Source organism: Grammomys surdaster, unplaced genomic scaffold (assembly GCF_004785775.1).
Source record: "Grammomys surdaster isolate TR1022 unplaced genomic scaffold, NIH_TR_1.0 372, whole genome shotgun sequence".
Taxonomy (NCBI): domain Eukaryota; kingdom Metazoa; phylum Chordata; class Mammalia; order Rodentia; family Muridae; genus Grammomys; species Grammomys surdaster.
This window is the reverse complement of record NW_021604791.1, coordinates 10,565,593-10,577,959: the sequence shown is the minus strand read 5'-3', so window position 1 is coordinate 10,577,959 and position 12,367 is coordinate 10,565,593. Positions and strand designations below refer to the sequence as shown.

Sequence of the window (12,367 nt, the reverse complement as noted above, 5' to 3'; positions counted from 1 at the left end):
AACACAATTGGGGAGGTCCTATTCAAAGAAGCAATTTACTACCATCATCAACCTTGCTTTTAAAAACTAGAATAAGATTCACAAATAATTTCAATATGAAATCAGTAGATACTCCAACAATACCTCAAAGGGCATATAATAAAACTTTCAGAATTAATTTAGCCCAAGCAAACACTAAACTTTATTCTCCTCATCTTGTATGACTTGTTCAGCTGCCCAAGTCATTCTGAGATCTTACTGTTGCTTGCCCTGACTCCAGAGATACCCCTCCTTCATCATCCACTTGATATACAGCCTAAATTTATTGTTTTCCCATCTGTCCCCTATACTGGTATCATTTTCACTTCTTAAAGCTCTGTGTGACTTCTGATCCCAACATATGGTTTCTATAGTTACCATTCACGTTCAGGCAAGCACATCTGCATAGCCTTGGTTGTGAGACAGCATTGCAGATGGTGGGAACAGTAACTTCTGGGACAGTCATCTCAGATATGCACATTCTCTGATTACAGGCTCTTACATGTGGCCCAGAAGGTGGCACAGCTGCCATGTGCTATCTTCATGACTATGTCAGTTACTGTAGAGTATGCAGCCAATTCAGAGGCCCTGGAACTTATTTAAGTCCACAATCCTTTCTTGAACTCTGACTACAACAAAACCCAGCAAACAAAATAGTTATTTCACCAGTCAAAGGACTTGAGGTCCAAAAAGACTGAGTAATTTGTCTCAAGAGCACAAAATGGCTAGAGAAGACTTGAAGCTGGCAATAAACTCCACAGTTCTGGACCTCAGGATATTGTCCAGACCCAAGGGTCAATGTTCCTGAGATGTCTTTCATTCAGACAGGCAGAAAAATGTCATGATGGGCATTGCTGTCCCACTGTGGACAGCTTTCCTGTCTCCCTGTGTAGTCATACTAACCTGTAAACACTATCAAAGTACAGCATCTTTAACACACTGGTGAAGTTCACATTTAACTAATGTCAGAAAAGCAAGCACATTAGTGTTTCCAGACAAAATGGCAGGCACAGGCCTTCCTCAGTTCCCTCTCTTCTCTTTTGTTTTGCCTTGTGCTGCTTTGGAATACTTGTGGTCCAGCCCAGGTCCTCACACATTCTAAAGGATGTGCTACCACGGAACAGCATCCCCTCCCTAATTTACATTCCAAAGGTCACTTTGCAACCCTCCAACATGGAACCCAGATAAAATCACATGTCCTGTGATGGAAGGAAATTCATGCCTTCCACATCTGGTGCTTGAAGGATGAATTCTTTCTCAAGCACTCGTTTTCTTCCCACTTCCTTATCTTTGGAATTCATTAACTTTCAGAATCCTTAGCAATATTTATTTGTGTAAATTCAACTTTGTGCTCTTTTGGTTTCTTTCTGAGGTAGCACGAGGATTGTTGGCACAGAGCCCACTGTTTTACCTGCAAGGCGGGATGCGTTGGCCTGTACTCACATCGCACTTTGGTACCAAAATGGTGCAAGCGAAAAACATGAGGTATTTGTAACAGTTGGTTTGTACAAGTGCAGGGAAGAGAGATGACTCCCAGCTGATGGACGCTTCCTTTTGAGTTCTGTGGCCAAGGTAATTTGGATAATGTGTATAGTTGTAGGGCAAATTCATGCAAAGTTCCAAAGTGATGGGCTCACATTGACCTAATGAAAAACACATAAAAATCTGAATATTAGAAACAACCTCTTTAATCTTCCCACTCTCAAAGTCTACCCTATTTAAATCACAGCTTCTAAAACTCTGGGTCCTGGCTACCCAATCATGCATGTGGCCTGTAAAATAATTGGCAAGACTCAATGGTGTCTGAGCATACAACGGCAAAAACTTAATTCAAAACAAAGTGTGTATTGGATCAGAGATGTCTCTGACACTTGCAAGTGTTGCATCCTGTGACTTCACTTCAGCCTTGAACACACACGACATATGCATTCTGCAGTACCACATCCCGTCACATCCTGTGTGGCAGTAACAAACCCTGCATGAAACACAAAACACCTCAGCTCAGGTCCCAGAATACCATCTATGATGAGTTACTGTGTTTTTACTGTATATATCAAGTTTTTAGCTGGTATAGAAATGAAATGTTTTAATTTCAGGAAATAAAGACAATATATTTCACTTTTCTTTAGCATGTATCATATTAGTATATATTCAGATTGTGCTATATTAGAATGCTTGAATGGCTGACTTGAGTTTTAATGAAAACTAGTTCTATGAATTTTGTCTTGAGATCAGGACAGCATTTCCCACAGTTTCTGAAAGCCCTAAACATACTTCTCCCAGTTTGCACTACATATGTATGTAAGTGAAGGCAGCATTATCCATGTAGAGAAATAGAAAATTAAACGTGAGACAACTTTGTAAACATTAATGACGCTCCGTGTCTTACAGCATTGATTGTTTTTGCTGTTGCTGTTTCGGTATTTGGTTGGTTGTTTTGCTACTGTTTATTTTTGTTTCTCTCTAGCTAAGGTCGCCCTGGAACTCATTATATAGCTCAGGTTAGCCAGAAAGCCAAGGCTATGTTTGTTTAGCTTTCTAAGTTCTGAAATTACAAGTGTGAGGTACAACACTCAGTTTCATATCAAATATTCAATGAATATTTAATTTTTATGTAAAATAAACCCATTTATCTCATTAATACTCAAATTTGTTTTATCTCTAATAAATGGCAAAATTATTCATATACCAAAGATTTGTTTTAAAACAATTTTATATGAGTTGTTATTGGTAAATGTTCAGTTTGTATTCCTATTTTCTATACCTGCATTCCTGAAGCTGGAATTAAAACAAACAGGGGTTGTGAGGGGCAAGTTTTAAGAAACCTGGAGACTGGGTAGCAAAAATTAGACTGCAAATAGTACATGACATCTGTCTATGGACATCAAAACCCTGCTTCAGAAGAGCCATGACAAACCTGTGTTCATTTCTGTGTGTGGTGTGGCAAGCACATGCATTTTAGAAAGCCCTTTCTCATTTTTAAAAAGTTAACTCAACTTCATCTGAAAATGATTCTTTTATCATGCTTTTGTTCAGTTCCTTTTTTTTCTTCTGATTTAATCATTGCTTTTAAAATAGCACAGGCGTCATCATCTTCAACAGACATTTTAAAAAATCAGTAAGTTTAATTAAATGGGCAATTAGACAGTTTCTGAGCCTATGCTAACTGACCAATGAATTTAAAGATATGGCTATAATATGTTAGCCTAAGAAGAGGTTATGATCTGCTGGATGCTTCTTGCTAATGAGGATAAAATGCAAACATATCACCTTGGAGTCTAAGGCTACTTTACTCTTCAACAGTCTAACGTTCCCACCTTATGACGACAGCATCAGTCAGACAGTTTAAAGAAATGGCCTTTAGCTCTTCACCTCAGAGAATGGAAGAAGAGAGGCAATGTGACGAGGACTATTCTAAACACTAAAAAAGAAACCATGCTTTTGCCATTTTTGAACTCCACAGTCCTGGAAGAAAAGAAGACACATGCACTGACTGCAGAATGTGTAAATAAGCTAGGGTAAAGTTTGCGTGGATCATGTTTCACTCACCCCCAAATTCATAGGGAGGAGCTTTAACCCCGAATGGTACTGCATTTGGAGGCGGGGCTTTGGAGGGTAATTAGATACAATGTAAAAGTCAGGAGAACACTCATTGTAGAGTTAGCATCCTTAAAGCTTTGCTTTTATCGTCATATAAAGACACAGTAAGACTGCAGCTCTTGGCAAACTATGCAGAGAGCAAGCCCTCCCTTGAGATCAAATCTGCTAGGACCTTGATTATGGACTTCCGGCCTCTTGAACTGTGAGGCACACACGCTTTTTGTTTATGCCTCTCAGCCTATGGTACTCTGCCATTATAGCCTGGATTAACACAGTGACATCGATCAAAATGCAGGAAGCTCAAAGGGACAGCACAAGATAACCCAGAGCAATTCAAGCCTCGGAAGACAGGTGAGTTTGGGCAGGTTTGAGAGAAGGCAGTAGATTTAGTGATCCCAGAAGATATACCATTGATTCCAAGGTAATAGAGTTAATCAGACATATGTTATAAAATTGACCTAGGCACGCTGAAGATTCCACACCTTATTACAAGCAATTATTCAAATAATTCTTGTTTGTCTAAAAAAAGTGGTATGATACAAACAAATAAGTAATATGGACTGGGATGAAATAAGCCTCGGGACACTTATTAATCTGGAGATGATGAGAGCTTCATAGACACAATATTCATAAGGAACTAGATTAAAATGTCACTGACAAGATATGCTACAAATCTTTGTTTCTTGGGGGAGCCAGGACACCAGGGAACTGGCATCATTCTGGGGCAATGCAAGGCGGAGAGACAAGAAGGAGAGAAGGTAAGAGTTTGGTCCTTATTGTCACCTGCATTTATGAAGAAAGGGAGTGAAGGACCCTTTTTATTCTCTCAGAGTCATAAGCTTAACTCCTCCCCCACTGTGTAATGGTATTGGTGGATAAGGCCCTCCTAAGGTGACTAGGTCATGAGAGCAGTCTTTGGGAATGAGGTCAGTGCCCCTATACACAGGATCCCAGAGAAATCTCCCGCTCTCATCCTAGCATATCAGATACAAAAAGAAGTTGACTTCCTGTGGTTGAGAAGGGTCCATATCTGGGCTATGCTGCTGGCACGGTTGACCTCGAGCTTCCAGACGCCAGGACTGTAACATATTAATGTCTACTGTCTAAGCCACTTAATTACCAGTAACTTATTACATCTGCTCAGAGCAAAACCAATGGGAACTTTCAAATTTTGTGTTCACATTTTCAAAAGATCTTCTTTTTTTTAAGGAATAATACCAAAATTCATAAGCAGTTTATTATCTCCCCTACTTTTTTCTTGCTGCCTCCCCCAGAGTCTTCAGAAGACTTTAAAGTCACTCCCATGCCTTTCCGTACTTACACTCATACACACAGACATTCCCAGAGATCTACGTTTGCCTTTGCCAATGAAGAATCAGACCATTCCCACTCTTCTTCCTGTCACTTTTGTTACAGGCTTCTTATCACAAGCACCTTCAATTCCAGAGATGAGGAGAAAAAGAGGCCTTTTTCTTCTTCACCTAATATATTTATAACTTTATAAAATGGAGTTATTCACACAGATGTGTCAGGCAATTCTTCTTTTTCTTACACATCTTTTCTTTCCCTCTCTTCCTTCACCACCCTACCATGGTTTAACTTTTTATCAATGTGTTCCTATTAGGTGGTGAACAGATAATATTATATAGATAATTTCTCTCTGTTTTGACGTATGGAGAACGAGTCACCTCTGATTTCTCAAAGCTTAACTTTCAGTGTTTCTGGAAGGAGTATGTGATGAGCGTGCATTATCCTGAAGATTTGTAGTGAGTGAAGTAAGGAATGGATCTTACAGATTTTTCCCTTAAGGAAAAAAAAAGCATTCTTTACAGATTGCTGAACAAGTTAAACTCTTAGATTCTCATCCAATCCAAACTCGGTGGCTTTGATCAATAAACTTTTATAGGACACCAAGCTGAGTATGAAATAGTCACTAGAGGGCGATCATGTCACAAATGCAACGCTGCTTAGTGTAGACCAACTGGTCCAGCTTGCAAGGGTTCTGTACAGGTGCTCACTGGGTCCTGAAGATCAGATTTAATAAATGTCTGTCTTTAAAGGCCTAGTGTTCTGTCAATGGCATCTGATTTTCAAAGTCTGCAACAAGAGTGAGTAAGTTCCATATGAAGATGGGATTGTGAACTACCCGTGTTACAGAGCTGACGAGTCACTGGGAACTGGGTTTTAAGTGATAACTATTTACAGGAAACGGTGACACTTTCAACATATAGTCACACCAACCAGACACTCTGCTGCAAGCTCTTAACCCCTACCTATCACTATTATTTAGAACCTTCTGTGAGCTGCCCTGAACTTCAGCAGCAGAACCAGGATAGTTGCCTAGGCTTTGCATGCTTGCCAGGACTGTAGACAGCTGTTGCATCTTCTCCTCAGCAGCCACACAGTCTCTGATTCTTTCTCATTGTGATGTCAACAGCTCTAGATGTCTCATGCCTTGATTTATCAACCAATTGTCATCCAGGACTAATGTGTCAACTAATCATCTACTCCTCATTCAGCGGGTGGGAATACTTGTAGAAAGACAAAATCCCTCTCCCCTCTGTGCCCCCAATCTGCTGTTTTCTACCAGGAACTGAAGTCTTCAACCATTTTGATGTTTGGCTTCTTGATCATGGGCCCTGTGATGTTTGTTTCTTCCAACTGGAGTTGGTAAAAATCAGATGGCAAAAATCAGTTGGAGGCGAGAAGGAAGTTATAACTAGGGCAAAGTTATTCACCCTTTCCTCTTCCTCACTGTTCAATAGGAGCCTTAGAAAATGGAGTAAGAGAACAGGTGAGGTGCCATATTGAAGTAAAGGCAAATAGAACACGGGGAACACAGGAAAATACTTAAGGGGCATGGCAGTCACACCAGCTTCCTAGGGTCTTGATGAATGTGGGTAGAAAGAGGAAGTACGAACCTTCCAGCTGGTTCCCCCAGTTGCCTGTGCTGTATCCTATGAGAGATGTAATGGGTTGGTTTCTCTGTTCCATGATAAACCTCTAATCCCTAATGCAAGGCTATGTCTGCAATTTGCTCCCTGAAAGGCATGGAGATGTCAAGATGCCAAGGAGGCACTGGACAGAATAGCCCAGGCTATTCAAAGTCATTCCAGTGATGCTGTAAGCATTTCAGTACATTGTCTCATTTGCAGAGATGTAATTGTGAGGTTTTTGGGTTGCAATGGTAGTTGTTCATTTCTTCCATTTGTAGTAATGGACAGTAAACTATGGGCTTTTGCTAGATTAGTGGTTCTCAACCAGTGGGCCACAACCCCTTTGGGGTTTGAATGATCCATTCACAGGGGTCACCTAAGATCATCAGAAAATTCAGATATTTATATTACAACCCAAAACCACAACAAAATTGTAGTTATCAAGTAGCAATAAAAATATTTTTTTTTGGTTGGAGTCACCACAACATGAGGAACTGTATTAAAGGGTCACAGCATTAGGAAGGTTGAAAACCACTGCTCTCGTGAAAATAAAAATCATAGAGAAATATGAAAACTGTCTACATCCAGTGTCAGAGGAGGCACATGTTCATATAGCTGAGTCACAAGCAGACCACTAGAGCTGCCATTGTCAACCATGGCTTCACACAGGAGTCACTGGGGACATATAAGGTATGCTAAGACTTGAGTCCTACTCAATGCATCTTCAGAGAACACTGAAAAAATGATGTAATTTTTATGAGATGGCAAGAACTTGTGTCTTCAGAGACTAGAATCCAAGGAGTGAATGGCTCTACCCAATGAGCAGCAACTTTCTTCACTCACAACATCAAGGGTATCAAACCAGACACAGTGCTGTTGAAAGCTAACTAATCAGCTTTAACAATCTATTCTACCATATGTCTGTCTATTTGTTCATTTTCTCTCCTTATACAGGTTTAATTTTGCACTGAAGAAGAGAAATAAATTCGTTTGGCACATGCCTTTAACCCCAGGACTCAGGAGGCAAACCCCAGCAGATATCTATGAGTTCAAGGCCAGCCAGGTCTACATAGAGAGTTCCAGCCTAGTTGGAGATACATAGTGAAACCCTGATACAGAAAAGAAAAAAAAAAGGAGGAGGATGGGGAGGGAAAAGGAGGAAGAAATGAGCAACTTTTCCTCAAATAACTTCTTATCAATTATCCCAATTTCTTTCTTTGCAAACTCCAATTGGAAAAAGCAAACATCACGGAGAGGGGCGGAGGTCAATAATCTAAACACCATTGGTGTTAATGATGTAAAGCATTATAGAACAATCACATTCTCACATATAGGAACAGACTGACAAAGGAACATGCTACTTATTCACGTATGTAGAGAATCAAGCACACATATCTACCCAGAGGCTCTTTGAGAGATGGCTGCAAGTCAGGTACAGAAGAAGCTACCTTCAATAATGGAAGGACCATCGCCTAAGCTAGTGTCAAACACCCGGAAGATCACATCTTCCGGGTGTTTGCTGTATATGGAAAGGAGTTTCTTAGCATCCATGGGCATTGATATCCTGGGATATAATTCACCTCAAATGTTACAAGGCCACTGGAAGTGCATGGCCCCCTTAGTCTATGAACCTCAAAGCTTCCAAAGGACAGGGTATGTAATATGAAGTAAGTCAACCTACAGCTGAGGATGCAGCAAACAATTAATTACTCCAAGTGAGAGAAGCGATATAGGAACTGGATCTGGGAGGAACAAATCATTTCTAAAAATCAGTCTTTGGAAATTTTCTAGTTCAGTTAAAATTTCCCACGGGGGTTTATTTGATATTCTTCACTTGTGGCTGTTCTGTCTCCCCTCAGCTAATCTACTGAAAACTAATTTAGAGACAGCCACCTGCTTTCACCATTGGAGCCACCACACTGTCAATGAGACAAATTAATGCAATGATTTCCAGAGCATAATAGTCCACCAACGTGTTTGGAACAGTGAGGATGCATCTATCAGAAGCATAAAATGACCAAATTTTATGTGACGGCTGGGATGAGACTCCTATCTGTTTCTTGGATGAAGTCTCCAGTTTGGAAGCTGTGCTTTAAAAAAAAAAAGAAGGAAGATAACATCTGCCTGCAGATGGGTCCACAAAAATAATTTATAGGAGCTGCTGTTGAGAAGAGAGTGGTGGTAGTGACATTAAGCAATTCGGATGGATGGCCCATCCCACAGCCGCACATTTGTTTCTCATTTAGTTAATGAAGACCATTTTGGTTCTTTTCTGCTACCGAGTACAACCTCTGGACAAAAGCAAAAGCAAATATATGTGTTCTGTTGGAGAAATTCCAACTTCAGGAGTTTAAGGCAATGTGGTAGGAAGAGGCTGGATGTCACAGAAATTGCCCGTGTCAGCTGTTATACTTACTACAGTTACTCAGGCCGCTGTCTGAGTCACACAGAGAGTTACCAGCACAGGATTCGATGCAGGAACTGTCAAGGCATCCCCGATCTCCTTCTGGACATGGTGTCTGACCTGTGGGAGGGGAAAAGCCGGATAGCTTTCATCACCTGAAGATCCTCAACCCTCTGTCTGAAGAACTAAGAATGTCTGCTGGAACTGAAGGATGATACAACTTTAATTTCCTTCCAATCTCCTTCCCAATATTGAACACATATGGAAGAAGTATGCTATGGGTTCATCCTCTCACCAACTAAGTGCAGGCCAGTATCCAAAAGAACTCCATACAAATGAACAGAACCGAAGCAAAGAAACAGATGATTGCTTCTAGTAGGGAAAACCATAGTCGGTTTTTACATAGGTGCCTATACTTAACAAAATAAGATGGAAGCAATGTGAGGTCAAGAGGATGGCACAAAGATATTGGCATTCTGGTTTGTAAATGACATCTTACACTCATTTTCCCTTCCACTCCCCAAGTCTCCACTTTAAGGAAAATACTTTCCCTGATATCCAAAGGGCATCTATCACAGTGTAAGTCTTTCACTGCTGCTACCCAGACTTCCGATATTCCTAGAAAGCATCCCTGATCTCTGATGACCTAACATTGGGGGCTTTTTCTTTCCAAATGAATAGTGGCAGCAGAAGACTTTGCCCTGTTAGCTTTTCCTTAAGGTACGTGGGAAGGAAACCGTCCTTGCTGTTGATTCACTGGTTATTTGTAGAATAAGTAGACAAAGTAATAAATTGCTACCCATTCTCTTTCCATGTCTCTCCCATTACTATGGTCAATTACTTTCAGACATGCCATCTGGGATCCAGAATATCTTGCAAGGTACTATTGATATATAGCCATATATGTACATACTAAATCATGCTTATCCATAATTCTAAGGCAATGGGTATTCTACTGAAATCCTCCCTCCAGGCCTTCTTGTGTGAAATGTTATATATTGTCACCATGCATCAAAGATGTCACCGTTGTCATTTAAAGCCATCAGGTTTTTTTTCCTCCCTCAAGGCAATCTTAAACATTTTTCATAAGTGTAAGCAATTCATGATATTTTAAGACATCATGTATTTAATAGTTAAGCAAATATTAAGTGCCTGTTTTGTGGCCAGGAACCAAATGCTGGAAGACAAAAGGCCACACCCCCTCTGTGCAGCATCTCTGAGTCTAACATGGATGGTGTCCTAACCTATACCTCATGCATCTGTGAAACGAGGCTTTACCAGGGGTGTCTATCAAGAACACCTGAAGCAGACTAGGGCTTGGACTAGGCCCCCAAGGAACCGTTCCAGTCAGATGGTTTAAGTTCTCATGAGAAGGGGAGAGCGAGTGGCTTTCTAAGCAGAAAAGCCACAAGAAACCACCCATAGAAGAAGGCACACCATGGTCTTTGCTCTGTATATAGCATAAAACACCTTCCTTTCCTATCTCAAGACATTGGTCATGTGGTGCTGTGGGTCTGCCATGCTCATCTGAGCTCCCCTCTTCTGAGAGAGCTCTTCTCAGTCTTTAGCCTGATGTTCTAATATGTCTCCAGCATGAGCTTTTCACAAGAGCTCTTTGCCAAGTGTGCACGACACACGGAAGCACAGCATCTGGAATTCTGTGCGGCCTGAGCTGCATGGTTGGATATTGATCATAAGCTCTCCGTCTCATGAGATGGAGAGCTAGCTTCATCACTTGTTTTGTTAGATTGAATTCCCAGGAGAAAAACAATGACCCCATATTAGCTGTGTAACAACAGGCTATATTTATTCAGCTTTTCCCAAGCACTTGCCCAGCACACCAGTTATTATCTTCTGAGATGATGGAGAAACTGTGACCTAGAAAGGTAGGGTGACTCACCTACAGCCACCGAGATAGCAACTAGTAGCCCAGAGCTTGAAGCTCAGCACCAAGCATGTAACTTTCCTGTGCATTCCCACTGTGCAATGCTGATAGTATATAAACCAACATGGGAAGTTATTAAGTTGGGCGAATTCCACAAGCCTGATTTTATAGAAATTAGGTCTTAAAATAATCAGTGTGGAACCTTTTTTTTTTTAAAAAAAAGCACAGATGAACACATTTAAGACCCAACATGTTTTAATTTCTCTTTCCTGTTTAAGTTCCATGCGTAGAGATTGTCTCCCTTTTAAAGTATACTTAAGTCTGTTGCTTGGCAATGTGAAACATTAAACTGTTTCTCTGAACATGGCCAAATTAAGATCCAGTTACATTGAATTAATGAGCCAATTCCTTCTATTTGGAATCTAATCACACTTAACCACATGCTATGAGCTGAAGTTTTCTCTCTACTAAGCCTCATGAAAAGAAGGCTCCGTAGCAGGCTCAACAGAGTATGAGTATGTGCCTCCATCTCAAGCCTATATGACCTTGGGAATGAGTTTCCAGCCTGTGCTGTTTAGGCATTATGTATTTACCAAGAGAAAAGGTGACTGGAAAAATCCAGATTCATGTGTACGGAAATCTTGCCTAAGCAACTCCCAAATGTTCTGGTTTGTTCCCCAAAGAAAGATCTACCAATACAAGACTGCTCTGGAGACTGGGGACATTGGGGGCACTGAAGACACTGAGGGCACGGAGGACACTGGGGACACTGGGCATCCTGGGAATACTGGAGACAATGGGGACACTGAGGACCCTGGGGACACTCACTGTCACTGCAGTTCTCCTCGTCACTCCCGTCCTTACAGTCTTCGTCTCCATCACACTGGAAGGTGCTAGGGATGCACTGTCCACTTCTGCATTCCACCAGGCCCTGGCTGTGACAAGCTAGGGGAGGCCAGGAGAGTAGTCACCTTATTTATTGATTCTTCCTACTGTTCATTCAAATGAACAGCATCAACAAATGACGTGTTGTACATACTCACAACTAGATGTAGCGCTACTTTTCTTTTTAATTCCAAGAATTTCTGGAATGGAGGGTTTTCCTCCTTCCAAGAATTTATCTTCACTGTGAAAGAACACTTATGAAGAACTGAGTGATTTTTAGTGACAATGTCAATGATAAAAACAGCACTCATGAGGGGTGTGTTTTGTGGTGAGAACTGGGGTAGGTGTGTCTTATATATAAAGTTCAGATCCTCGTAAAACAGATGTTACAGCTCTTGTTTTTAAAAATGAGGGAACTGAGACAGAGCAAGAATATGGAAACAACTTTATCTGACTCCGTACCCAAGCCCCCCAGTCCATGGCTTCCTACTTGAATGAGCCAATGGGATAATGCGTTTGAAAGAACTCCCACAATACCTACTACACAGTGAGCACTTTGTTGTCTAACGTATTTATGACTAGTATTTGAAAGGAGGGTGTCTGATTACCTTTTAGCTTTCTGATTCTTGAGATTTCTCA

General features: G+C 40.9%; 1 protein-coding gene across 2 annotated transcripts in view; it reads right to left on the bottom strand.

The window, feature by feature from the left end:
* Corin (corin, serine peptidase) overlaps window positions 1–12,367 on the bottom strand; it is a 200,043-nt gene that overhangs the window by 40,926 nt on the left and 146,750 nt on the right. For both annotated transcript variants that reach the window (XM_028780786.1, XM_028780785.1), the window contains exons 9-11: window positions 11,672–11,788; window positions 8,971–9,078; window positions 1,430–1,661 (exon numbers count right to left, since the gene is read on the bottom strand). In XM_028780786.1, coding sequence (XP_028636619.1) covers window positions 1,430–1,661; window positions 8,971–9,078; window positions 11,672–11,788 — 457 coding nt within the window. The remainder of the gene's footprint in view (window positions 1–1,429; window positions 1,662–8,970; window positions 9,079–11,671; window positions 11,789–12,367) is intronic.